The sequence below is a fragment of the Hoplias malabaricus genome, chromosome 7, assembly GCF_029633855.1.
Source record: "Hoplias malabaricus isolate fHopMal1 chromosome 7, fHopMal1.hap1, whole genome shotgun sequence".
Lineage (NCBI taxonomy): Eukaryota > Metazoa > Chordata > Actinopteri > Characiformes > Erythrinidae > Hoplias > Hoplias malabaricus.
In genome coordinates this window covers 19,544,151-19,571,439 of record NC_089806.1, presented here as the reverse complement: position 1 = coordinate 19,571,439, position 27,289 = coordinate 19,544,151, and the positions used below count along the sequence as shown (strand labels likewise).

General features: G+C 36.0%; 1 protein-coding gene across 1 annotated transcript; it reads right to left on the bottom strand.

The window, feature by feature from the left end:
• Positions 1-721: 721 nt before the first annotated feature.
• On the bottom strand, positions 722-25,868 carry ptk2bb (protein tyrosine kinase 2 beta, b). Its single transcript, XM_066677177.1, has 31 exons — positions 25,661-25,868; positions 20,532-20,757; positions 19,494-19,672; positions 18,871-18,958; positions 18,697-18,776; positions 18,493-18,555; positions 18,255-18,309; positions 17,949-18,089; positions 17,734-17,808; positions 16,547-16,648; positions 16,338-16,455; positions 15,088-15,127; positions 14,844-14,887; positions 14,675-14,722; positions 14,467-14,561; positions 13,342-13,423; positions 13,079-13,179; positions 11,757-11,872; positions 11,559-11,659; positions 9,976-10,065; positions 7,283-7,487; positions 6,988-7,096; positions 6,041-6,100; positions 5,611-5,733; positions 4,617-4,766; positions 4,444-4,479; positions 3,592-3,616; positions 3,382-3,428; positions 3,146-3,280; positions 2,240-2,320; positions 722-1,772 (listed from the first exon to the last, which is right to left on the bottom strand). The coding sequence occupies exons 2-31, from the start codon at positions 20,706-20,708 to the stop codon at positions 1,533-1,535; spliced, it is 3,006 nt and encodes a 1,001-aa protein (XP_066533274.1). The 5' UTR covers positions 20,709-20,757; positions 25,661-25,868; the 3' UTR covers positions 722-1,532.
• Positions 25,869-27,289: the final 1,421 nt, after the last annotated feature.

Below are 27,289 nucleotides of genomic sequence, written 5' to 3'. Positions count from 1 at the left end.
CCTGAACGGCCTTTTGGGCAATCAATATTCAAGGGTGCAGAATGGTGTCAGTGGATGCTGGCAAAACAGTTTCATCCAGACATATGAAGGAGATACAAGTCTGAACATGCTTGATATATACAATGACACATTTATATATAAATGAACATTTATGTGAAATTAATGGAAATGATCTGTATACTGCTGGTAAGAAGAACTGTTTAACTTCCACAGATGTTCTTCAGTTAAATCACGGAACTTGAGGCCCAATCTACAAGATTTAATTATGTACATAGATGATTTTCAGGAGATTTGCAACTTTTAATTGATTTAAAGCAGGGGTGTCAAACCAGATCCACGGAGGCCCATGTGGGTGCAGGTTTTCTTTCCAACCATGCAGAAGCCACACCTCATTCCACCTGTTCTTAATCATTGGATCTAATCAATAGATCTTGACTTTCAGTAGTGTGGGGCTTTTGCGTGGTTGAAAAGAACACCTGCACCCATGCGGCCCTCGTTGGTTTTGGTTTGACACCCCTGATTTAAAGCAAGTGTGCCAGCCTTTTTTAATACATTCATCAATTCCTTGATAAACAGCTTTTACTGTTACTCACTTTTTTAAATTGTATTTAGATATTTTGGCAGATGCTTTAATACAGATAATTTTACTTTGTTTAGAGACATTGGTGACCAGGCTCAAAACAGGAAATGACTTTTGTTGTGCCATTTGGAGGGCAACAGTGTTACCCAGTACACTGTAACAACATTTTTATTAATTGCTCCAAATTAAAAAGGGAAACAAATAAAATAATACCATACTGTGTTAAAACACTAAGAAAGCACTCACTTTTGAAATACCTTTTATTTGACTGTTTGCAAGCATACTCTAGAACCTGTAAAAATGTAGATAACCTGAGCAACACTGAGTTCAGTAATATTGGTCCTCATATTTTTTGATCTTACATTATTATTTCTTAAAAAAAATAATAAGCATGACATTTTGTACCTGAATGCAACACAAAATACGAATCATTTTGTCCTGGGATTCCAGAAGGGACATATACGTGTTTACAAATATGGCTAGTAGCAGTTCAGTCAGTGTAGAAATGTGATGACCACTGTAATGTCCTGTGCTAAGATTCCAAAAGTACTCCAAAATATTGTTATTAATTTCCTGACACTAAAATATGGCATTGCAACACTTGATTGGCTTTTGATCATATCAAATCATGTTCGATTGCTCTGTACAATGATGGCACTGTGGATTGACTGTCCAACTAAAGTTTAGTCCCTGTCCAAGACTATCCCACTTTATTCTAAATTAAAAATGCTCCTTGAGTCTTACATAGCACTGGAGGCTTGAGGCTTAACTTTAGCTCGAGAGAGAAACATAGGCAACTCCAAGACTAAAATGGATACCAAATGAATCACCTCCACAGACCTCCAGACATAATCGGTAGCCTGGAAACAGGCCCTCAAAGTTAACCCGATATAGAATTCAGAGTTTGTGAGTCAGCATGTTTGTTAGCTGAGAAATGAAGGGTACCCTTTCCCTAGTCTGTGTCTGTGGAGACTGAATCTTCAGGTTTGGGTTTGGCGAGGTTGGCGCGCACTCGTGCCTGGTCCACGGCATCCAGCAGGTTCTTAGCATCCATGGCCAGCGTGTGGGCCGCCGCCAGCATCTGCTTCTTGCATTCATCCTTCAGAGAGGTGATGGAGTTTTGCTGGGCCAGACGCATCTTATTGATCAACTCAGCCATGTCCTTATTCAGCAGCTTCTGCGTGCCCTCAATCTGAAAGGAGACACCATAAGTAATGCTTTTAATTAGTTTTTATGGACCTCCCACTCTTTGCTTTCTGATAAACCTGATTTCTGGCATAGATTCAACAAGCTGCTGGAAACATGCCACAAAGCTCTTGGTTCATGTTGTTAGGACTGAACCAGATAACTGGTCCTGCTATGAACGAGTGCAGAAAGTAATGTTTTATGCAGAAATTGAATACAATTTTCAAATCATGAGTGTTAAAATTTAATTATAGCCTATATTTTCTAGAATCTATCAAGGTTAGTCACTTTACAACAGTAAGTTAGTAAGGTAAGCTCTCTCTCTCTCTCTCTGCACTGTACTGCTGCTTGAAAGACTGGAGTTATTAATAAACCATCTTTAATTTACATCATTATTAAATATTAATTAAATTAATAAATTCCAACACAAAGGGGACCTTGTAAATGCCCTATATCTAAATATATATTAGTTACCTCTGTCCTTACAGACCCGTGCAGAGTTGGAAGAATGTCGTCCACACTGTGAATCAGATCCCTCAATGACATTCCAACAGTCTGAGGAGGAAAGAAAAGATGAAATGAAAAAATGAAAGCCTGCAGTACAAAAACATGAGCAATACTACTATACTGACCAAGACTTTATTGGAAACTCTGCAGGACAGTGCATCTCCAGGGACACAACTGGGCATCTCTGTCCAAGACTTAAATGGACACAGAATGAAAAGCCTCCACAGACTAGAATATATCTCAAAACCAAGCATCATCAGTATCTAGGAAACTGACCCTTAGAGTTATCCAGATATAGAATACCAAATTTGTGCGTCAGCATGTTTTTTAGCTTAAAATGAAGCTTTAGTGTCTAGTCACACTGTGTCCTCAAGCGTGCCTTAATATGTAGTCTTTCCTAATGAGGGGAAAAATAAGAGTTGTAGACAAAACTGAAATACCCCGGTGAAATTGTGTTGTATGAATAAATATATTTAATTTAACCTCTACAGGGAATTAACATTTATTTTTTCTGTTAAACAAATTTCCAGTTTAACATAGTGTCAGAAATTCATATCATATAAAAATAAGTCATATAGGCCACACTGTAGGGTTATTTTTCAGCATGTTAAATAAAAAAAAGGATATTAATTGTGCATTAAAATAAGTAGATAACTGTGCTCTGTACAGGATGTGTGCTTTTATGACATTTCAAGTTGAAAAAGCACTTTTGTGACTTGCGCTGGATAAGGGCGTCTGCTTCATGCTGTAAATGTAAATGTCTTTTGATAAAGGGCATCCAAACTTTTGCAGAACACTGTAGCAGACAGCCTGTGTCTACCTAAACAAACATTTAACCTACAATAATATTAGCTTAATATCGCAAAGGGATACCTTGACAATGCTTATGTAGTCAGAGGAGGGCAAGGTGTTCACATCGTTTTTCAGCTGTACAACCACTTTAACTACATCCATGACAGAGTGGTACACTTTGTCCTCTGAGCGGTCCAGTTCTGCTGTTGGGGCAGGCTGACACAAAGAGATCAGTATTTAAAATTATTACGAGCCATAAAATGCATGTATTACCTGACTGTTTTTACCCCATTTAGTTCTGAACAGTGTGCAATTACCTGCACTGAAATTCTTGGGGGCTTTTCAGGAGGCTTCTGCAGGTCAGCTTTAATGGCAGTAAAACATGTAAAAAAATGTAGTTTAGGCAATTTTAGACGGCAAGCAAGACACACACATTTCTGCATGTATAAAATTTTGATCAATTTTATTGGTGGCCTGTTTGTCTCAGACTTCTGTAAGGAGTCAACTAGAAATAGCAAAAGGCTTACCCTGACTGGGTTGAGGCTCTGATGGCTATAAGAATAAATAAAGTGCAGAAAAGAAAAGACAACACAGAAAAGACAGAAAATGTCATATACCTATATTTATAGGAGCCATCTGTAATACTGACACCAAGTGTTTAAAATGGGAACGACAATACTGATTTAAAACAGTGAAGAGAGCTTTCAGCCATGATTTTCCCTGCATTTACACACCTTTACTTTCTAAATCCATCCTAAATATTTCAACTACATCAGACTTTAATTACCCATTCCACCAAAAAAGGGCAGATATGCCAGGCTTTTGAAACACATCTCGATTTGTATAAAACACACACACCACAGAAACTTTTCTAAGCTTTTCATATTTAAAACTGCTTCTGTCTTTCAAACACATGGCTAGAGTTTCCTCTTGTTTTACACTGACTCTGTTCATGGAGATTTTTAGAAAGGCACTGAGGATTTTTAGGTCTCATAAAATCTTACATTATTTCTGTTTGCTTAGCCACTTCTTGGCTGAAGGACATTTATCAGTTGTCAGTTCATGTGTATACCTGGCAACCCGGTAGGCTTGGACAGAGTATGGGATCTCAGGCCAAAACAACAACAGAGTATCGCTCCAGAATGAGCACATCTAAAAGACAATATACTGTCTCCAGCACTGCTCTCAGAGACCCCAGTGCTTCAGCTTAGCCTCTTTCCTTAATCTATGATGGACAAACCCTGGACATTTTAGGATTAAGTAAAGTAAATATATTTTTATTTACTGATTGGTGAGTGTAGCTACAAGGTAGGTGGCCTGAAAAAATTCCAGCTCAAAATTTTCTAGCAAACAATGAGCACACACTAAATATCACTTACCAACTCCACAGCCGTCTTCTCGTTGGTCTTGGGGTCCTTAATAAGAGCATAAGAATAACAGTCATAGAGATCAGTAAAAAAGCATTTAAAGAGTCAGTTTTTATATAAAAAAAAAGTTAATGACAGTTTGCAAATATATGTTTCAAAGAACTTTTTGTATGTTTCATTCTCACCAGATGTTTCACCTCTTGGTCCAGCCAGGACTTGTCCAGCAGCATGTCCTCTTTCTGCTTCTTTATGGTCTCCTGCATCCGCTGCTTCTCTGCCTGCCACAGACGTTGAGCATCCTCCATGCTGGATGGCCCTACATTGAACTCCCCTTCCTTTCACACACACACACACGGATTTACTGAATTTTTACCAATGTATTACCAAGCCAGGCCTTCGAATTCCCGTCATGTACATGTGAGTGTTTTCCCTGCTCTAAGACAATGCAGCTAAAGTATGATTTAATTTGACATGAACAATTCTGTACTTATAACTCATTTAAAATCCAGAATTCTATAAAATGTGCAAAATCTAAACTGTACATTTAACAGACCTTAAATGAGCTACACTTTGCGAGGTGATTGTTGTGAATTTAATTTAAGTTGCTTGACACTGAAGGTGAACACTGCTTTCACAAGTCGTTGCAGCAATATTTAAAACCTTGACTCTCCCCTTCAAAGCCAAACATTAACATTGGCAATGGTTAAAACATAGGCCTAGATTAACCCATTATCCTTCCAAGGACCATCAAGACTCATCTCTGTCCTGTTACACAGATGCTAGTTTAAGTTCAAAACTGTCTGTTTTCAAATTGCAACCAAAGACTCATCTGTTTAAACCATTTTAATAAAAAATAATGTTGTAAATTATTTGTAATTGCACTGATTAAATTGATCATAATCTCCAAGTATACCTATACTTAGATAAAAGTGGTTAAAATTCTGACTTCAGTCTTGAGTGGTGTCTTAAAGTTAAGAGTACATTTCCACATAGATAAAATTAATAATATATAATAAAATTTTGAAAGTAAAATTTTGTTAATGTGTTAGAAAAGGGAATAACCTGAAGTATTCAAAACAAGACTATTCCAGGACCCAGACCTGAATCTCTCTCTTATGCTGTGTTCTGATGTACAACACATGAATCAACCAAAGGAAAAAAGGTGAGCGACAATCTTACTCCCAGACTGAGACGACGACTGGCCACAGTGGGAACTGTGAGAGCGCTGGTGGAGTCTACAGGAGACTGATAATCACAAGGACTAGCCAAGTCTGGAGAGCTGGCACATAATGCTTCATTCAGCTGTGGAGGAAAAAACACAACATTGCAGGAAAACAAATACATACATAAACTGGAATTTTAAGGGGTTTTAATTTTTGATTAAAATCATTTTTGATTTGTCTGTTGTAAACTTGTATCTATCTATCTATCTATCTATCTATCTATCTATCTATCTATCTATCTATATAAATAATAGGTGAAATGTTCAAACTGTCCAAACAATGTCCAAATGCATCTCTATACAGGTCTAAATTTATTTTCCTTCTCAATTCTCTAATAAGTAATTCAACGCCTGAAAGCCACTGTAATGTTGGGATGAGTACATTACCTGAATATGAAGCCCAATGCTGAGAGTGTTCCCAAAGCGCCCGGGGTTCATTCTGGAGGGCTAAACAAATGAAGAGAGCTCTATAAATATATGCAAATGTTTGGGCATTCGTGATCAAATAACATATTGTTTTTGATTTTCTACCTGAAAATTGAAAATTGTGTTGAAGTTGTACATATTCTATACTGAAAACATATTTTTTGCTGAGTACTGTGCAAAATCCAATGCATATATGATTATTACTAGTAGTAAAACCGCTTAATCGAGTACCTTGTATAAAATTATACATAATTAAAATAAATATAAATACAGTAAAAGGTAACTGATTATCTATTCTAAAAACTAGTAGATGTGTTGTGATCAAGATATACTGTTCATTATATTAATTATAATTAATTATAATATTATATAATTATATATATATAATTATAATAATAAATATATTATTATTAATTAATTATAATAATTATATTATTATAAATCAATTGTTTTTTTAGTTTTTTTTACTTAGCCAATCCATATGATCAAAGTACTTATTAAGCAATAAAAATAGGCCTTTTTTTTTTTTTTTACAATGACCTCAAATCATACTGCACTGCTACGAGGAGGAAAAACAATCACATACAGAATATCATTATTTACTGTAATAATGTTGTTTGTTTTCATTATGCTATTTGAGTTTAATACACTGGTACCGCTCAGACAAATAGCTTTTTTAAATCTCAGGTGCTTTAAACACTTGAACAGAGCTCTAATGGATAAAAAAAAAACTTGTGTAAAATGTAACCTGTGTAAGAATTATGGCATGTTAATTTTTATGTTGTATTTATTAAACTATAACAATAATATTAAACTATAAAAGTCCCCTAGATATAATATACATATAAATAACACATTCAGTTTTACCAGAAAAATTTGATCATTAAAGACATGTAGAACACGGTCACCTTAGGAGGAGCCTCATTTACAGTGATCTTGGGCTCCAAGTATTTAGGTGGGCGAGGTCTCTCTCTCTCCCTCTCCACCTCCAACTCTTTTTCCATGGTTTGAACATTACTGCACAATTTAAAATGCACAGGTTAACATCTACTGCCAGAAATATCTAGTCAAGTTTGACTAGAACAAAAACACACAATTCCTGATAAAATGACATATTGTTTTTGATTTTCTACCTGAAAATTGTGTTGAAGTTGTACATATTCTATACTGAAGTGAGAGAGAGAGAGAGAGAGAGAGAGCTACCTGATTTGGCAGACGAGCTCGGTGAATGTGGGTCTTTCGCTGGGGTCATAATTCCAGCAGCGGGTCATCAGGGAGTAGAGGGCAGGAGGACATACCTCTGGCTTGGGCAGCCTGATGCCCTGCTCCAGTTGATTAATCACATCTCGGTTCTCCAGCCAGAAGAAAGGCTGCTGACCACGACTCATGATCTCCCACATGCACACAGCTGGACAGGGCCAGTACAGGCACAGAGAGATGTAATCAGAGCGTGGTGAGAGACAGAGGAGCATGCATGATGATATTGGGTTAGCAAATAGTTTTTGAGTCTAAATGCCATGACTACAGCCACTGTCAAATGCATACCTTTAAGCAAAGTTTTAGAAAGATATGAGTTTGACATATAAAAAGAATTCTATTTATCATATTATGTATATAAAATATCAGTGTACCTTCTGCAAAGTAGGTTTACTTTTAATTCTATTCTATTTTCTTTACTCTTGATAACCAGTAGTTGAAAATCAACTGCAATGTATGTCATTTGCTGGCTAATTGAGTTTGTTTAAATGGGAGAAAGGATATTCAATTCCAGACACTGGATCCATGTTCGGGGCTGGGATTTTAAAATGGCCAGCTGGTATGTCACACTTGCCAGGTAGAGTGTCATGCAAGCCAGCCATTTTAAAGTCCCGGCCTAGAACCTGGATCAAGGGTCTGGATCTGAAGATTTTAGATCAGCTGATCTAAACTGACATTTTATTTCTGAGAATTAATGGTTGCCTTTTGTGTAAAGTTGATGCCAAAAGTTGACATACATCTGGGCTCAAACTCAGCTTTTCACATATTCACACATTCCATTTCACTATATGCTTTGCAGGGGGCACCTATATTGTTCACACTTGAGGTCCATTTAAAGCTACTGATTAGAGACTCATTTATTTCATACTATTTATTAATTTTATACTTATTAATTTCAGATTTATACTATATCAGATTTTCAGTGGGTAAAAATGTATATATGTATGTATCTAAATATACACACATTTAAACCTCTTTAGCAGTCTGGGTGATCCAACAAACTTAATCTAATTACACCTGTTCTGTCAAGAGGAATGAGCTGAAACTGAAATTGAGCCTAAATGTTTGACTCAAGTTAAGCAATTATAAAGACAAGCCACCCAATACTATAAAAGTGTGTGTAAATTTTGTTACACTGAAAGACTGATAAATATATAAAACTTGAAAAACAGGAGTCTTTTTTTAAATTTGAAATTACTTAGTGTGGAAACAAAGTACAGAACTTCATTTAATTAAAAAACTAAAAGTATGGTGATATGACGTGTGGTGTTGTGAAAAAACACGTTTGAATGTCTTTATACTTAATTTTAAGAGATAAAAGAACAGGAAGTGACGATGTAATTAAAACACGCAATGCAGTGTTTAGCATGGAAATATGGACATTTGCATTTGAAACCTAGAGAATAAAGTTGTTCTGAATGTCAGCAACATGCAGTAGGTTTTACCAATAAAAATACTCCCCCAAATGAAATATGTTTATATTAGCTAAACAGTAAAATGATGAAGAAGAATGTTTCAAGGCAGAGAGCAACTTTGTCAGGGTTGTACACTGTTTCTGCTTAAAGGGCAGAGCAACATCTACACAGCATGACTGATGTAATGTGATGAAAGAGCATTTTCAACAGCAAACTTCTCTCTGGCCTCCTGCACTAAGATCGATCTGAAGGTCATAGTTCTATAGACATAGAGCAGACTGTAGAGGGATATGCTGTCTATTCCACTCATCTCTCAAAACTGATGATGTTGCACCTGGAAGGGCAGTTCTCCTGTATAGAACCATCCATCAGAGAAAACAAGTCCATGATTATGATTCAGAGAACCCTACAGCACAGCCCCTCTGAGGCAGACCTCGGAGCTAGACCTGTCTAATGTTATTTAAACCCACAAGCAGCACTGTCCATTATGTCAATATGTCATAGAGAGTTTTCCAAATTTGTTGACTGCTCAGGTTCAAGGTAATGTCTGTATTAAAAAAGACATATGCCAAGCCTGTGCCTCCCTTCATTTCTAAGAGAGGCTTTCATACTGTCTATATCACTTTATCTTTGACTTTTTTACTACATTTTTTTCTTACTATTGCATTATAGAGTCCATTCAATTAAATCACCATTTAATGCCCCTTAAGCCTGTTACAACTTTGTTCCACAACAACTGAGACTAACAAGAGTGCAAAAGTTTGGACTCCCCTTTGTCAAATTACATTTTTTATGTTCTTCCACGTTTTGCCTCCTGCAGGGGGGCTGCCACAGCAGCTCACCTGACGACCCCCGAGGATTTACACAGTGGACTAGGCACAGTTTTCCTGCCAAATTCTGCTTTGAACTTAACCCTCCCATTTCACCTGGGCTTGGGACCAGCAGCAGTATAACCCCAGTGCCTGGATAGCAGGTGCAATAAGAAACCACTGCATTCAGACAGTGACCACTGGAGGTTGGACATATTCCATAATAACACCCCTTTTTTTATATTAGAAGAAATTTTGGATAAGCAGATGTCTACAAACCTCTGGATATTTTGCTATCTACACTCATATCAGTCCTATAATTGTTGACATCTTTAGATCACAGATACGAGTTAGTTTAGATAACCGTTTTTCTGTAAGCATTAGCACTGCCTAGGATAAACATATGGTGGCTTACCAAACATCCACACATCACTGGCTGTGGTAAAGCGACGAAAGTTTATGGACTCAGGGGCCATCCATTTGATTGGCAATCGAGTCACAGAGGCTAAAGATGTGGAAAAAGTAATTAAATTGTTTATTAAAGTTATAGACCTTCCAGAAATACACTGTCTCTTTATATTTCAGTTGGCATGACTCATTACCACTGGAATAATCCATTCAATTCAAGTTTAACTTTTAAAGGCTTTACTGTCAGGTCACAATGTTAAACTTTACAGATATACAGGGGTTAGACAATGAAACTGAAACACCTGTCATTTTAGTGTGGGAGGATTCATGGCTAAATTGGAGCAGCCTGGTGGCCAATCTTCATTAATTGCACATTGCAGCAGTAAGACCATGTGCATCCAATGGTTCAAACATTGTATCCTGAAGGCAGTGTATCAAGAAGAAAATGCACCAATACACACAGCAAGACTGGTGAAAGATTGGTTTGATGAACATGAAGGTGAAGTTGAACATTTCCCATGGCCTGCACAGTCACCAGATCTAAATATTATTGAGACACTTTGGGGTGTTTTGGAGGAGCGAGTCAGGAAACGTTTTCCTCCACCAGCATCACGTAGTGACCTGACCACTATCCTGCAAGAAGAATGGCTTAAAATGCCTCTGACCACTGTGCAGGACTTGTTTATGTCACTCCCAAGACGAATCAACACTGTATTGGCCGCAAAAGGATGCCCTACACCATACTAATAAATTATTGTGGTCTAAAACCAGGTGTTTCAGATTCATTGTCCAACCCCTGTATGTGTCAGTGCAGATCACAATCACTCTATACACGAGTAGCTTTAAACAATGACAAAAATAACATAATATCAAGTAACAAATGTACAAAATATATAAAGCAATGGAGGGAAAATCCAGTCACATATTTCTTGATGCTGTATTGACCACCCTCTAATACTTCTTTCCTTTACTCCAAATAGGAATGCACAAAGATGTCATATTTATATTGAATAAACAGATTTTTATGTATAAGCATCATACAGATGAGCTTTGATTAAACATTTATTGTACTCCTAAAGAGCAAAGGTTAAGTGATGTTGGGCTACTGTCCTTTTTTTTTCATTTTACTTAATTGCAATTTATTCAATTGCAAATCAAGGTTACATTTTTGTGGGTTTCAGGCTCCAGTTCCCATATTGTTCAATACTACTTTGTTCCAAATGTTTATGAATAAAAAACATGATCTTTTTCTGTATTTTTTGATCCCTTCTAGTTTCACATGTGCAGCATATCACAGAAAAATCAGGCACACCAAAGGGAACAGGAGTTTCATGAAATCATGTCATAATTAAATCTCTTTTGTACACTACAGTAATAAGAAACACTTCAGAAGAAAGATAAAAGCTTGTTTGGAATAAGAAGCATGGCTGAGATATGAGAGAACATGATTATTCTATCATGTTATTGATGTCTCAGCACACAGCTTACTAAGCTGGCTGTGGTTAATATTCAAGTGGCTGCCTGACTAAGATATAAGTGCTGCAGGGCTTTGAATATGTCAGTGCTTTTCATGCCACAGCTGACGCTTACCTTTGTAATATTCTTCATTCTCAATGTATCTGGACAAACCAAAGTCACCCAGTTTCACACAGTCTGGTGTTGCAACAAGCACGTTTCTTACAGCTATGTCTCTGTAACACAAACATTTGGAATTGAATGAGACTAGATTTACTCAGTATTTTATTCCGAATATTTGTACATGTAAAAATAGAAATCTGATCCACATACCTGTGCACCATGTTCTTTCCCTGTAAGTACACCAAAGCTTTGCAAAGCTGCAAGCAATAAAGGACTAAGGTGACATTGGTTAAATTGTTCTTGTTTTGGTTCAGGTAGTTCCCAAGCTGAAAGTGAAAAATGCACATATTTTTTTTAAATTAGTCCCTGAAATACTAAGATAAATTAAATATTTTTATCAAGTTGTTCATTGTATTTGAGCTGGTATTGCCTTTGGTCGCAATATACAAATGAACTATCAAACCAATCATGTTTTTACTCTGTCAAGCCCAGGTAAGTTTCAGTAAGCATTTAGTTATATAAAATAATGTATTTATATATTTCAAAAAGTGGCCAAAATAATGTGAGCCGCTTTAACCATGCCACACTAATAATGGAATTGTAATATGCAGCAATAAAAAGCAGGACAGTAGTCGTTGGTCATATTGTGAAGTCATATATCACAGTCCCGAATAGTGCACTGTACTATAGCACCAAACAGTGCAGCAACAGATTGTAACTTAGACCGAAAATGTGCACCTATAAGATGTACTTTATAAAATGGCAGATAAGTGGAAGCATTTCATGCACTGTATTTTGTACAGTACACTTTTCTACTTAGCATTTGTCTCTGAGTTGGTCATCAAGCATGAATGGACAGATTTTATTATCACATACTTACTTTGGTTTTGGATCAGTTACAGTTGTAACAGAAAGTGAAATCATAGCATACATCCATCCATCCATTATCTGTAACCGATTCTTATCCAATTCAGGGTGATCCAGCAGTGGGTCCAGAGCCTACCTGGAATCATTGAGCGTAAGGGGGGAATACACCCTGGAGGGGCACCAGTCCTTCACAAGGCAACACAGACACAAACACCCATTCACTCAAACCTACGGACACTTTTGAGTCGCCAATCCACCTACCAACGTGTGTTTTTGGACTGTGGGAGGAAACCAGAGCACCCGGAGGAAACCCACGTGGACACGGGGAGAACACACCAACTTCTCACAGACAGTCACCTGGAGTGGGAATCGAACCCACAACCTCCAGGCCCCTGGAGCTGTATGACTGCGACACTACCTGCTGCGCCACCATGCACCAATACAGTGCTTCTTAAGTATTATGATTGAATTGATTTTGTCCTAAATGAAAACCAAAATGCAAGTGCATTCGAATCCCACCGCAATGGCTGAATGTCTTTCATGATTATGGATGTTTCCGAATGAGTATTTTATTATAAATGGAAAATATGACTTTGCATAATCTAAATGGTTGTAAATGTAATTTAAGTGTTGGCTAACTATAAGCTTTTTATGATGCAACCTACCTCCCCGTACTGATAGAGTTCCATGATGATCCACACTGGACTTTCCTCTATGATTCCAATCAGACTCACTATATGAGGGTGGTCCAGGTTTTTCATTATAACTAGTAGAGCAGACATGCAGAAATGGTGTATGTTAGCCAAACATTAAAAAAAAAACACTTTCATGTGATTTTGAAAAAAACTATTATTTCATATTTTCAATTCATTTTTCTATTTTTAAAAATGGGTAAATGCTCTTGATTATCTGTTCTTCTGTTTGTTACCTGCTTCACTCATGAACTTCTCCATGACATCAGGAGAGCAGTCTTTACAGGTTTTCACAGCCACACTGATTTTCTCCCCATTCTATTTCAGAAAAACGATATTAAAAGTTAGAAACTAGAAATGTATTAATTAATTACTTTTTCATTAATTGTTCTGATGTCACAGAAACTATAACATCCTACAGCGACTTTTTTTCTGAGAATGCATATCGAAGGCACATTAACTAAATAATTATTTAAATTATTACTTAAAATAATTTAAGTGGATCTCAGGAGTGCACATTAAAACTATCACATTTTAAACTGTGGAAATGGAGCCCAGAAGGACTAAATCCAGAAGTTAAAACAGAGAGAAACAAAGCGAGACTCTGTACAGGTGAAGACAAACTTAAAACATTGTTTAACACAGTACTATGCCTTCTTCACCTACTGATAAAAGCACAGAGAGCCGCTGTGGGCACTTGCTCTACGCGCTACAATGTTTTCACTTAAAGCCTATTTAAAAGCATATAACTGATAATAAATTGACCTCATCACATTTTTATTTCTTTCAAAATGCTTATGTTCCTTACATTTTATATGCTCTCATAATTGTATAATTGTGTTTAAAATATTCAGTTTAGGACTAGTTATTTGTATTCTCTCTATAATTTTAAGTAATTATTTTAGATAATATGGGTAAACCATGCAAATTTCAAGTAAAAAAAAAAAAACACATTCCAGAATTCCAGAACTGAGGAGGAACCAGGGGCGCACATGTTTCTGTGGTAAGACCCATAGGTGGTACTAGTCTAAAAAGTTTGAAAACCACTGCTCTATATGTTCCCCATTAGTGTATACATTTTGAATGTCTCTTCTGGTATTTTGTTTATTTATTTCCTCACACTATTCTCACACTCTGAATTAAGCAACTCCATTCAAATTTGACGATAATCTTGTGTTTTACATTCCTGCCATGTCATTTTTTTACAATAAATCAAATGTAAATATAATTTAGACAATGCAAATATAACGCCATACATGTAATTGGACAGCAGCTATATAATGTATATCATAAAACAAATTTAGGACAAAATGACAATAAGTGTAAAGACAAATGTGTAGAATGAAGGTAAAAATACTCACCTGTTTTTTGTAAACTCCTTCATAGACCTCTCCAAAAAAGCCTGACCCCAAAATCTTTCCCAAGACAATCGCTTTTCTAGCGATTCCAAATTTCACTGTGATACAACAAAACAGGCGACCTTATATTCAGACATATTTACTTTAAAAGCATAAAGCAGAATGTACGTGTGTCCGTTATTGACATGCATGTGTCAATCCCTTAACTTACCAGGGGGTGGCGGCTTTTCGTCCATAATTTCACAGTATATATCAGAGTCTGACAAATGAAGAGATAATATACACATTTTAGGAAGATTTTATGAAACCACAGATTTAGTCGGAGGATAATTTTTCAGATGGACATCTTTACAAACAAAGGAGATTGGATATGTACTCACTCCTGCTATGGCTTTCAGATTCTTTCTCAGGTAGAGGCAGGAGTCTAATAAAAGAAAGCCTGAGATATTAGTGAAATGAAGAATACACACTGAACTGTACTCAGAGAACTGTACTCAGAGGAGTGTACTCATCTGCAAACAGTAGCCTTTGTCTCAATCTTTTCCATTGATAAGTAACTAATAAAACCATAAACATGAGCAGAAAAGAAAAGTGTAAAAGAAGAAAGAATTTGGTTCAGCTTACCCAGAGGGAATGGCAGGAAGAGAGTTTCGAAGCTCTACACCTAGAGTCAAGTAAGTCTCAGATTATATGGCATGTTTCTTATAAATGCTCATCTATCTTAAGTAAATAGCAAAAATATGCCTTATCATAATTACTAAAGTCAAAAGAAAAATGCATTTATTTTCCAACTAATGTAAATACATTTTTTTCAAGTCATTTTGGACCAACTATCTACTGTAATTGTTTTCTTTCAGTAGAATATAAAAATCATAGACAGTAACAATATGGAGCCCCACATATAAATTTGGTTAACACTAGAATTCAATAACTACTAGAACAAGCACTATGATCATTCTGACAGTCTAATATTTGCATGCATATTGATGATATCTTAAAGTATGTATAAATAAATAAATAAATTAATATTGTTACAATAAGTCAAAATGTCAGAAAAACAATAATAAATTAATAATTATTTGTTTATTGATAGTATTTAATGTGCACTACTAGTTAGTATACTATTGCAATATAAAGATATATGTTTTACATCAGGTACAGATTTACTGTGAAATAAATAATCATTTAAAAATTACTTGCAAATATAAAGAACAATAACCCTTAAATATGGTTTACACAACAAGTTGAACGTTTTTTTATATATACATATATAATGCCTAAATGGTGGAGTGGAGCACTGCTTGAGCATTCTTTGCATTCATGTGATTCACCTTCATGACCTGGTCTTTCCAGGTTTATGTGCTCAGAACTCTTTTGTGATTTGTAATATTAATTTCAAAACAATGTTAGACTAAAATATGCTCCAATATAATTAAAGTCACAGCTCTTTGGACATGGGGGTTTATTATGTTTTCTAAAGATTTCAAAATGACTTTCTCTTCCTTTCTAGTGTTAAAGGCAGCATATCATCACTGGGGTGAAAAAGGTACATGTACTTATATCAGATCCTCATAGCACAGGGTCACGTTTAGGTGCACATCCACACAGAGAATAATGGTATGTATTTACACATTGAACAAGGCAACAATTACAATTTACCACTTAATTAACACAATACAGGCTGTATTAACAACCGCATGGGGGACAATATGGCACTATATGGAACAAACTCTAACATCCACAAATGTTTGTTCAAATCAAATGAAAAGAAACCAAGGTCATGATTACGTTCAAACCATTACATCCCTGATTATCACTGTTTCTTGTCTTAACAGACCAAATTTAAGAGGTCCAGAATAATAATGTTGTCCTACCTTTATTTGACCGAGATATTAACGATGAATCTGTATTGTTCTCCAACCTGCAGTAGCCATCAATCAAGTCTGCCATATTTTCTGCTATTGCCAAATTAGTTACATTGACAGAGAGAGGCTGGAGAATACAAAATACACACAATAGAAGGATCAGTAGATATGAGAATGATATTCTACAAACTTTAGATCAAGGAGAGTGTGTTGCTCACCTGTTTGGCTCCAGTGATTTCAACATGTAACAGAGCTTTGCTGTCACTTTGAGGAGTGATCTTGATACTTCTGATCTGTTTAAATTCTGCCAGACTGAGCATCTGGGGACAAATGTTGAGCTTCAGAAACACTGACATGACAAAGGCTTTTCAAGCGACCCTCAGTAAAGCCAGTAAAGCAGATTTTATTTATGGCTACTTTGCACTCTCTAAGTAGGCTCACAGCAGGTCTGTGGCACTCATGGCATTGTTTCCATTCTCAATTAAACATGAATGACTGTGTAATACAGTTGTAGTTTCTAGGAATTGGTGAAAAATATTAAGGGAAAACCAACACAGTATGGTATACACAGTATAGTAAGCATTGGACAAGCAAAACTGCTTCAATGCACCTTCTCATAGATTCTGGACTCTGGAACTGCACTGGATGAACAAAACACCACTCTTCTAGAACATATTCTCTCAACTGGTGTTTTGACATTCGTGGAGGAAGACACTGTCTAATACATCTCCCATATGTGTTGGGCTGTAGTGATTGTGAAGGCCATATCAGAAGGTCATATGACAGAAGAGGCCATTCATACCACTATAGAAATATTTCATGATAAGGATGATCTGAATAACTTTGCATTGATTTTCAGCTATCCTGCCTTCTGTGAACCAAAACCATAAAAGCATAGCATCACTGAGATGTCAGACACCTCACTTTAAGGATTAAACATTCAGACCTGTACAGTTCTCTAGGTGTATGCACTTGCTCATTTATATATGTTTAAAATGGGAAAGGATGACTCTGACTCTCACATTTCATATCATTTTCATATTTTACATGTGAATTCATCTTTTAATGATGGATTTATGTGCTGCATCCCTACTATAATTCCCCTCTCTGTACAGTCCTGGACTCACTGTTGCTCACACATTCTGATAATATTCTGCTTTGACATTCTCAGTCACCTGAGAAAAAGATTCTCTTCTATATTTTATCATATCACACAAATGCACAAGCATCACAGCCATTGAATGTCAACCACTGTTACAAATCTCATCAATTGATGACTTTCCTGCAGATCTAAAGGTTTTATTCCAAGTATAAAAACTTAGCCAGCTGAACAGACTTAGTAACTGAAGCCCAATAATTAACAAATGACTAAATTAATATTCATATTGTGTAAAAATTCTCTTACCGACGAATCAGATTGTGTGCGCTGGCGAATTCCTCTTGGTCCAATAACTAATTCTACTGCTAAACTCCAACCTTGCTATAAGGAAAACAATTGGTATCATCTCTACAAATGACACTCAAGTACAAGAAATAACAAAATAAAAAAAATTGAGGATTTAATATTTCAAAATATATGCGCTCTCCAGTGGTCAGTCAGGAGTTCTGTGCAGAACTTACCACTAGTTCACAGGGGAAGATCTCTTCATTAAAGTTAATGAATTCGCCAAAGGTCTTAAAGAACTTGAGAATGCAATCTTCTTCTTTGAGTGTGCCATACTGTTGAAAAGTCTGCTGGATCATCTTTCTCAACTGCTTGGGCTGAGAAGCCAAAATAACACAATCATATTCAAAAAAGTCTGTCCACTGAGTCCAGACAAGGTGCTGAACACTTATAATATGTTCAGTAATACTCCTCTTTATATAACTCCTTTTTCAAGACATTTATTGTATAATATCCATTGGCAAATAAAGATGACATTTTACCTTGATACTGTCTATCATCTTCTGTGGGAAGAAAAGGTTCAGCCCAACATCCTTCCTACAATTAAAAATAAATAAAAAATTCCAAATATAGCCTTTAGCTGCTGCACAAATGGCTGGGAATATATTTACACGATTATTCTTATGGTCAGAAATGTTACATGAGAAACAATAAATAACCATTAAAGATATCCTATGGTGCTGATCATACATAAACTGAACTCAAAGATTGGTGACTTACTCTAACAATTCAAAGTTAGATTTCTTTTCGAGACCTTTGTCATTCATGTCTTTGTAAAACCTCCTGCCATAAAGAAACACAAGTCATCATTCACATTTAGCAGATTCATATACTGGACATATCTACACAACTGGAAATGAATGACTATTCATGGTGTATATTAGTGGTCTACAGTGCAGAAAAATAAATCTTAAGTAGTCTTACCTGATCTCCAAGCAGCCCAACTGCAGAGCCATGCCTTCACTGACTTTACTTGCATAATTCTGCATGTAGTCACTGCGAACCTTTGTCATGCCAAACACAAGCATGTAAGAGCAATACATATTGGCAACTGTAACATTTAACATTAGAAAAAAAGTTTAAGTGCCAGGTGTCTACCTGATGATAAAGATATAACAGTGAAGTTCTGTCTTCTTTAAATTTCTCCAAGTAATTACCCGGTATGTAGCGAATCCTTAGGTCATACCTGCGAACAGTTAAATAGTGTTAGCGAATTCACTGATGATAAATTCTACAACTATCTAATAATAAGAGTCTATATTTCTGTACAAATGTCACTTCAGCCTTAATCTCTTTTTATGTCTGTGTCACAAACTATTGCTTGAGAACAACTTGTACTCTGGATAAATGCATCAGTAATAAGCCCTTATTAAATTGAAGTCCATCCTGAATGTGTGAACATACTCCATAAGAAAATACCAGTGAAACCTATGAAAACAGCATTGTGTTTATTAAATATACACTGCAAAATCACGTGTATAATCAACACTATTAGTGTTAAATGAACACTGTAAAACGTAACACTTGTCAACGCTCTCACACAAAGAAAGCTCCAATTCATCATGCTGATTTATTTTTCTACATTTACATTAAAGTCCATGTTAAAGGTAAAATGTGGGGTTAAAGGGAAACTGTATCTCCAATGGACATTAGGTATGAGAAGGTATAGATGATTATACTGTTTCATTTAAACTGTTAATATTGTATTCAGTGTCCATCACCTCCACTCTGCCTCCACATGAAGTCTCTCATAACGCTGCTCCACATCTTCTATAGTCAGGTCCGGGTGCAGCCAGTAGTGCTCCTCTGACTTCAGGTGTTTTAGCCTTAACCCAAAGCAACCTGCATTCTGTACATTAGGGCCCAAACGCCCACTAATCAAAATGGACTGGATGATGGCCTGAAGAGGGTCAAACAAAAGAGTAAATGACCAATGTCAACTTGAATATGCTTTTTATCATCATTGCACAATATAGCAACACGTTTCATTCACCATGCTGTTTTTATGGTGAAATAAACTCATTAATGAAACTCAGGTTCATATAAAAATATGACACTCTTAAGTTAGTGATAAACGCCTATCCCCTTGCAGTCAAAACTAGCCCAGAACAGTCTGACTTCCGGTCATGTAGATGTTAAACATTTTATTTTGTAAGTGGAGGAAATAACATTTATTTATAATTTATGTTTGATGAAAAGTTAGTTTTGTGCATACAAATATGCACATATATATAGTTCCAAAAACATAGTGTTTGCCTTATATCTCACTCATACAGTTGTACTGAAGTACTGTACTGAAGATCCAATGACATTTATATGGAACTTACTTTGTATACACTTTTATAAGTAACCTATTATTTACAGTATATAAGAGGAGTTGCTTAGTTTATATTCAATAACTCAGCATACGTTATATGAAGGACTTCAGGATTCCTGAAACAATTCACAATTGATCGAGTGGTCTGACTGCTCTCATTTTGCAGAAAGAATATAATATTTTATGTTACAGTTACCTTGTCTTGCCATTGTGTTTGAGTGAATCTAATATAACAATTTGTAATAAAATTGAATGTAAATTAAATGTCATTACTATATAACTGCATATTACCACAAAAGGTCTGACTGATCATAGCTGCATGACAATTACCCTCAAGATCAATAATGGTAACAAACCTGTCGTTTAAGGGGTTGGAGAAATTATGTAATATTGCAGTGCTTCATCTACAGACAATGTTCTTTACACACTTCATTACTCTTACCCTTATCTGCCATGAGCTGTCACACTTGACAAGTTTGAAGTTTTTCTGGTTGTTGCTGCTGCTGAAACACACTTTAAGGATTTTCACAGGTCCAGTCATGACAAACACAGGGCTCTTTGGGCCATCAGAGCCCGGACTGGGCACCTTCCAGGACAGTGTGGTGGTATCGCCTGACATCTTTAAACCCTTTCAGAGCAACAAGCACAACATCACAGCTTCCTCAGGCCTGTGAAGAATATGGAGAAAGGGTTTTAGGAGGTGTATGCAGGCTTTTGTACAATTTGAAAATATGCATTTTGCAATGAAAATAAAATTAAAAATAACTGAATGAACACTCTGTTGGGTAGGCGGAAGACATGCAGCAAAATACAAACTTTAAAAGCTCGCAAGAGTATAACTAAGTAAGAAATGTTGGAAAATTCACAAAATGTTTTGTAGAAGCTAGTTGCATTTGGTTGGTGTCGTTGACAATCCTTGCTTGTCTGTCTTCAAAAAGCCCAACCTAGTCTTTATTTTCATTTAGCAAATAAGTAAGAACACATGTTTGAAACCATACCTGTTTTTGCAAGATCTGTGCTTTTCTACAAAGAATGTAAATGTGACTCTCACAAAGGGACTAATCAAGCCATTCAAATAGAATCCAAACAATATCGTGTCAATATCAATATAGTATCGCACCCGTCAACTGGAATTCTATCAAAAATCAGCATACACAAACATTCATATTGTCGCTGGCCAATGAAAAACATGTATCTCACAGCGACTTTACAGGGGAAGACAAAAACCTTTTTAACTTTCAGTGGAAGTGAGTGTAAAATAAGATTTTAATCCAAGCAATTTTAGAGCACTTCTATTTGTCCATTAATCATGAAGTTCTCACACAATGTGAAGAACAGATGCTGTGTTCAAATGATGTATTAAATTAAAAATCCATAAAGATTATGTTTTTAATTGGACAGCCAAATTCAGGTTATTCAAGGGAAAATTGAATAAATCTCAACCAAGAGCTTCAATTAAGAAAAAAGTACAATATAAAACTAAACTGGAATGCTGCTGAATGATACATGGAGGATAAGTTTAAACCTAGAAAATATTTTTAACAAGGGGTGCATTTTATATTACGGACACAATTCCTCCCAGGATGAATCCTCGAGAGCAGCCTTTCCTGACCAAGAAGATCATCTGTCAAGTATAGCTGGTGATGTCAGTGTTTACTTTGTGCCAGTGTAAGTCTTACACAGATTGGGAAAGATTTTGCAACATTGCTGCATAGCATAGTGAGTGTGGGTGTTTGTCTTTCTATAAGAGTATCTGGTCCCGCCTTGCTGTCTGTGCTGCCCTTAGGCAGTGAATTCCTCACCAGGACTGAGGCTACATGTGCTGACTCACTGTAGTATGTTACCATGCTACCCACACATACATGAGAAAAGCAGTGTGTAGCTGCTTGAGTATCACTGTTAAAGTGATTGTCCAACAACTATTTTATTTTGTAATTCTCTTCAAACTGTGTCTGAAAAGACATGTAGCTGTCGAGAAGCAGTTACTAAAAAAGGACACAGACAAAAATCTGCAACACTTGCTGCCTGTGGAACTAGTTGTGGAGTGAGATTGAATAAATGCATGGCTGTTTTGTCTATAAATAAAATAAAAAATGCAGAGTGGTCACTGTCTTGAGTGTAGTAACACAACTACTCATATATAACTCATATAATCATTGCATGTCTATGGCACTTTGCTTTTAAATATAAAAAAAATCCTTGATAAATCTAAAACTCTGCTATTTTAAGTAAAGAGGTTAGACAAAATCCAAAATGGGAAATACAACATTGGTTCTGTTTTTCCTGGGGCTTCCAATAGCTAATTCTGTGCTGGTAACATGTGGGTGAGATCTGACCTGCAGAGGTCATCACTTTTTTACAAGCAGATAACAGCAACAAACTTAGCGGCACAAACACAGCAAATTAGATTAGTTAGGGCCATAAGACAGCAGAATAGTAACAACAAAACTGTTACATAGAACTGGGCGATATGAGTGCAAATCAATATTACAATTATATGTCCATTTTACTACACTTAGGATTATTTCATTCATTCATTCATTCATTCATTATCTGTAATCACTTATCCACTTTAGGGTGGATCCAGAGCCAGAGCCTACCTGGAATCATTGGGTGCAAGGCAGGAATACACCCTGGAGGGGGCACCAGTCCTTCACAGGGCAACACACACACACACACCTACGGAAACTTATGAGTCGCCAACCCAACAAACAACTTGTGTTTTTGGATCGTGGGAGGAAACCGGAGCTCCCAGAGAAAACCCATGTGGACATGGAGAGACCACACCAAACTCCTCACAGACATTCACCCGGAGCGGGAATAGAACCCACAACCTCCAGGTCCCTGGAGCTGTGTGATGGCGACACTACCTGCTGCGCCACCGTGCTGCCCTCGCTTACGATTAATGAATGATTATTTTGTCTGGTTTTGAATGATTATTACTGAGGCTTTGTTTACAAGGCTTGTGCTGTAAATATGCTCCAACATTACATATGGGATATTTTTTCTAAAGTTGTTGGGAGCTTGTTCCTCTCTTGTTTCTGAGCACTGTTTATATTTGTTATGGGACAGTGCTTTGGTCGCTGAAACTGTTTATTCTCAGCGTTTACATTTCATTTCTTTTTTTCAGTGTTGTCTTAGTTATGGTCAAATCACAGCACGTCCAAACCCCAGACACTGTGTTTTTCTTTGGTACGAGCTGCTTGTGTCCCTCGGTCGGCTTCGGAGTTTAGGTTGCTTCCATGTGGCAGACAGGGGCAGAATCATGTGACTACAGCTTGGTAGCGTGGTTATAAAGGTACAGTACATGAACGCACAGTGGGGACATAACAGAATAAAAATAATTGATATAATAGCTATGGACAAGATTATGTCAATTAGAAGTTCTGATAATTGATTTTGAATAGTTTTCGATTAATTACTCAGCCCTACTGTTACATTAATCAAGAATACTCAAGCTTCCACTTACTGTGAGATGATGAAACAATAAGCAATAACTTTGAGATTGCAGCTTTAGGTGAAACTTAAAATAGCAGCACAGTCATGTAACAAACCAGGCCTTTAGTGAGAGTAGGACTCAACTTGAAAATGTGATATATATTTCATCTATGACTCTAAGTATAGCCATTTAGTATTTATCACTGTTTATGCATTTCCTTTGCAATATTTCACATTTCGGATGTAAAACAGACTTTTTGAATTTATTTTTTTATTATTATGGATAATAATATTATATAATATAATGTAAGTGACGTTGCAGGTGGAGTGGCGACTCGAAAGTGTCCATAGGTGTGAGTGTGTGAGTGAATGTGTGTGTGTCTGTGTTGCCCTGTGAAGGACTAGCGTCCCCTCCAGGGTGTATTCCCGCCTTGCGCCCGATGATTTCAGGTAGGCTCTGGACCCCCCGCGACCCTAAATTGGATAAGCGGTTACAGATAATGGATGGATGGATGGATAATGTAAGTGTTTAAACAGATTAAAACCACATTCTCAAAAAGCATTTGGGAATCTATTTTGTTTATTATGTTAAGAAACAAAATATAAACACAAGTAATATTTATTTTAAATAGATCATTCCAAGGTTGTCATTTTTCATTTGAAAAAGTGTTCCTTCAAATAACAGCTGAAGTAATTCACATTTTTGTTCTTGGGCAGTTTTACAGATTTCTGCAGTATCCAAGATGCCTTATTACACACTTCTCTGTTTCTACTTATTCTCACTGCTTTCTCCACTGAAAAACCCTATATTTGTACATTACGTTGAATAAAGTAGGTCTTATCAAGTACCCTAACAGGAAATATTGTTTTGTGTTGTTTGGTTTTCAGGTCAGTCTTGTGTATTTATATTTGTCATGTGTGGTTTTTGCTTTGCCCTAGTTAAAATATTGTTCATTGTACTAGGTTCTATGCTGTTGTGTATCTCCAATTTATGCAGTTCCTGTGTCTTTATTTTTTGTTGTACCATGAGACAAACAATGACATTTCATTTCAATGTATTTCTACTGTCTTGTCTTGACAGCAAGTGGAAAAAATCTAATATTTATTATAAATGAATGCAATGGGACTTTATCATTTTAGATTTTTCTGTAAGTCATTTAAAAATGTAAAAGGCAGCATGTGTTTTCAAATCATTTAAAAAATATATTAACCCGGGTTTTTGGCTTGTTTGTGTTTGCTTGATTGGGAGTTTTTCTCCTCACAGGAATGGTATAGAATTTACACAGGGCGGTGACAATATAAACAGCTGACTTGATACAAAACATGTAAACTGGTTAGAGTATTTGGTATATAGTATACTGTATATGGGCTGAAATATGGTGCTCGATTTGTCAGGCTTTAGACCAAACTTCAGATAAGAAAGAAAGTACAAAGAGAAGAGCTGTGTAAGAATATCATGTTAGCACTTGAGCTGTTGTGGAAACACTGATCATAAATTAGACCATTTTCTAGCTGTAGTTAGTTATCTCCCATCTTTGGCACATTCACCACAGAGGCCTTGGAGGAACTAATCACAGCAAGGATTAGCTCCCCAAACTATTTTCATATCAGCAAAGCTACTATGTTCATATCTGACTGGTCTACAGCACCAAATCCCTGATTCTTTTACAAAGTCACGTTATGTTAGCAACAGGTGTTCAAAAACTCACAAAAAAATGTTTAATTCAAATCAAGCGCAGACTCGCAATAATTAGGCGATTAGCAGGTAGGTAAAGACGGTTTAAATCTCTGTAGAACGCAACAGTAAATGGTTCTAGACATGATCAGACTGAGCTGGTGGAATGCGCACATTTCAGACCTGCGCAGACTTGTCTAGACACGAACTACCTGCAAAAAACAACGCCAAAAATCAAGTAAATTCAATTTCTATGTCTTATACGTGGGGATATATAAGTATTATAATCAGAAAGGTGAATGTAGCATATGTAAACAGTGTAAGTCAGCCTTTTGTAAATATGCCAGGATTTGGCAGCCTGAATCAGAAATCAGTGTCGCGAATGTATAAAAACGTTTTGGTGCGCAGCGTTAATTGTTGCTGATATTGTGTAAGTAAATTTAATCTCGTCTACTGACCTTATGAAGAAGCCGCTAGACTCCGCTTCATATCCGCTGAAAAACACTCTCCTCTGCCGTTGGGAGCTCAGGTAGATGGAGTTGCTTAGCCACTCCTTTTATTCCTTTACTCTACTCGCACTTCGTACTTCCTAGTTCTCTACTTCTGAAAGTCCAGGCCTGCTTCAACTCTGTGGGGTGGAGACCACAGTCCTTTTCTACTGGGAAACACTCATAACAGGTTTGTAGTTTAAAGCCTGTTTCACCTGCACTCAAAATCAAACACTGGTCGCAAAATGTTTCCATGAGGTTATTGGGAAAGAATATGAATGAATTCTAAAGTTGAATGGTATTTTCTGAGCGCCCACAATTGAAGTAATATTTGTATAAACAGCACCAACACCCGTCACATTTGTATTTTTATAAATTGGCAGCCATTTTAGCTATATGTCATGTTTGGAAGCCACTGGTCAATTATTATTATTATTATTATTAGTAGTAGTAGTAGTAGAAGTAGTAGTAGTATTGTAAGTGAAAATATTCATTTTCTAAAGAAAACACTCTTCTGCACTTTTTTAAATGCATAATTATCTTTTCTTTGCTGATTAAAATGTATTGGCATTTGTAAAATTATGTTACATTTTATATACAGTAAATAATCAGATATTTTAAAGTATTTGCAGGAATTAAATTTTTTGTGGAAGATTTGTGCACTTTTATTTAAACAATTTAATATCCACATTAAATAAAGTAACAAAATGTGACCAGGAATACCCCAAGTCTTAGACATCCAAGTCCAAACCACTTATCTTCCCACCAAGTGTCTTTTCCTTATTAAAAAAAAAAAAAAAAAAAAAACAAAAAAAAAAAAAACACACAATGTAATAATTGATTGTTTAGAAATTCAGGCTTTGTCACTATGGTGACTAGAAATAATGCTAGGCCTAACATAAATCATAGGCCTAAATTAAATCATACTGTAGTTTGTATTTTTGTTTTGTATTATTGTTTTTGAACACAAAAAATTATCCTTACTCATAAATTGCAAAGGTGCCTAACCTATGAGATAGATAGATAGATAGATAGATAGATAGATAGATAGATAGATAGATAGATAGATAGATAGATAGATAAATAAAGACTTTGGCAAGACTGACATCTAGTGGAAGAAAGTGGATCATGCTCAGTTATGTGTCAGTTCAGTGTCGTCAGATTCTGTTTATCCTGTGATATAAAAGAGTTCAACTTGTGATACTCTACTGTGATATAAAAAAGTTCAGAGTTCATACATACTGCCAAAATAATTACATTGTTTAAAAAGTATAAAAGTATATTAGAAATATATTCCTTGCTGAGTGAGCTGGTATTATCCAGTGCTTGTCAGATTATAATCTGTATTTAAAAAATGTAAATAATTAAAATAACAATGTAATGAAAAATGGGTGCAGGTACTACAGAAACCATACCATAACATTTAGATAATTGTGGTATAAGTGCAGGATAGTACAAAAATAATTTATATTAATATACAGCATTACATATTGTTGAAGAAATATTTTAAAACATACAAATCTATACTTTCCCTTAGACCATTCCCTTTAAACAATCAGCTGTAATATAAATTCTGCTCTAACAGAAATCATTTATAGC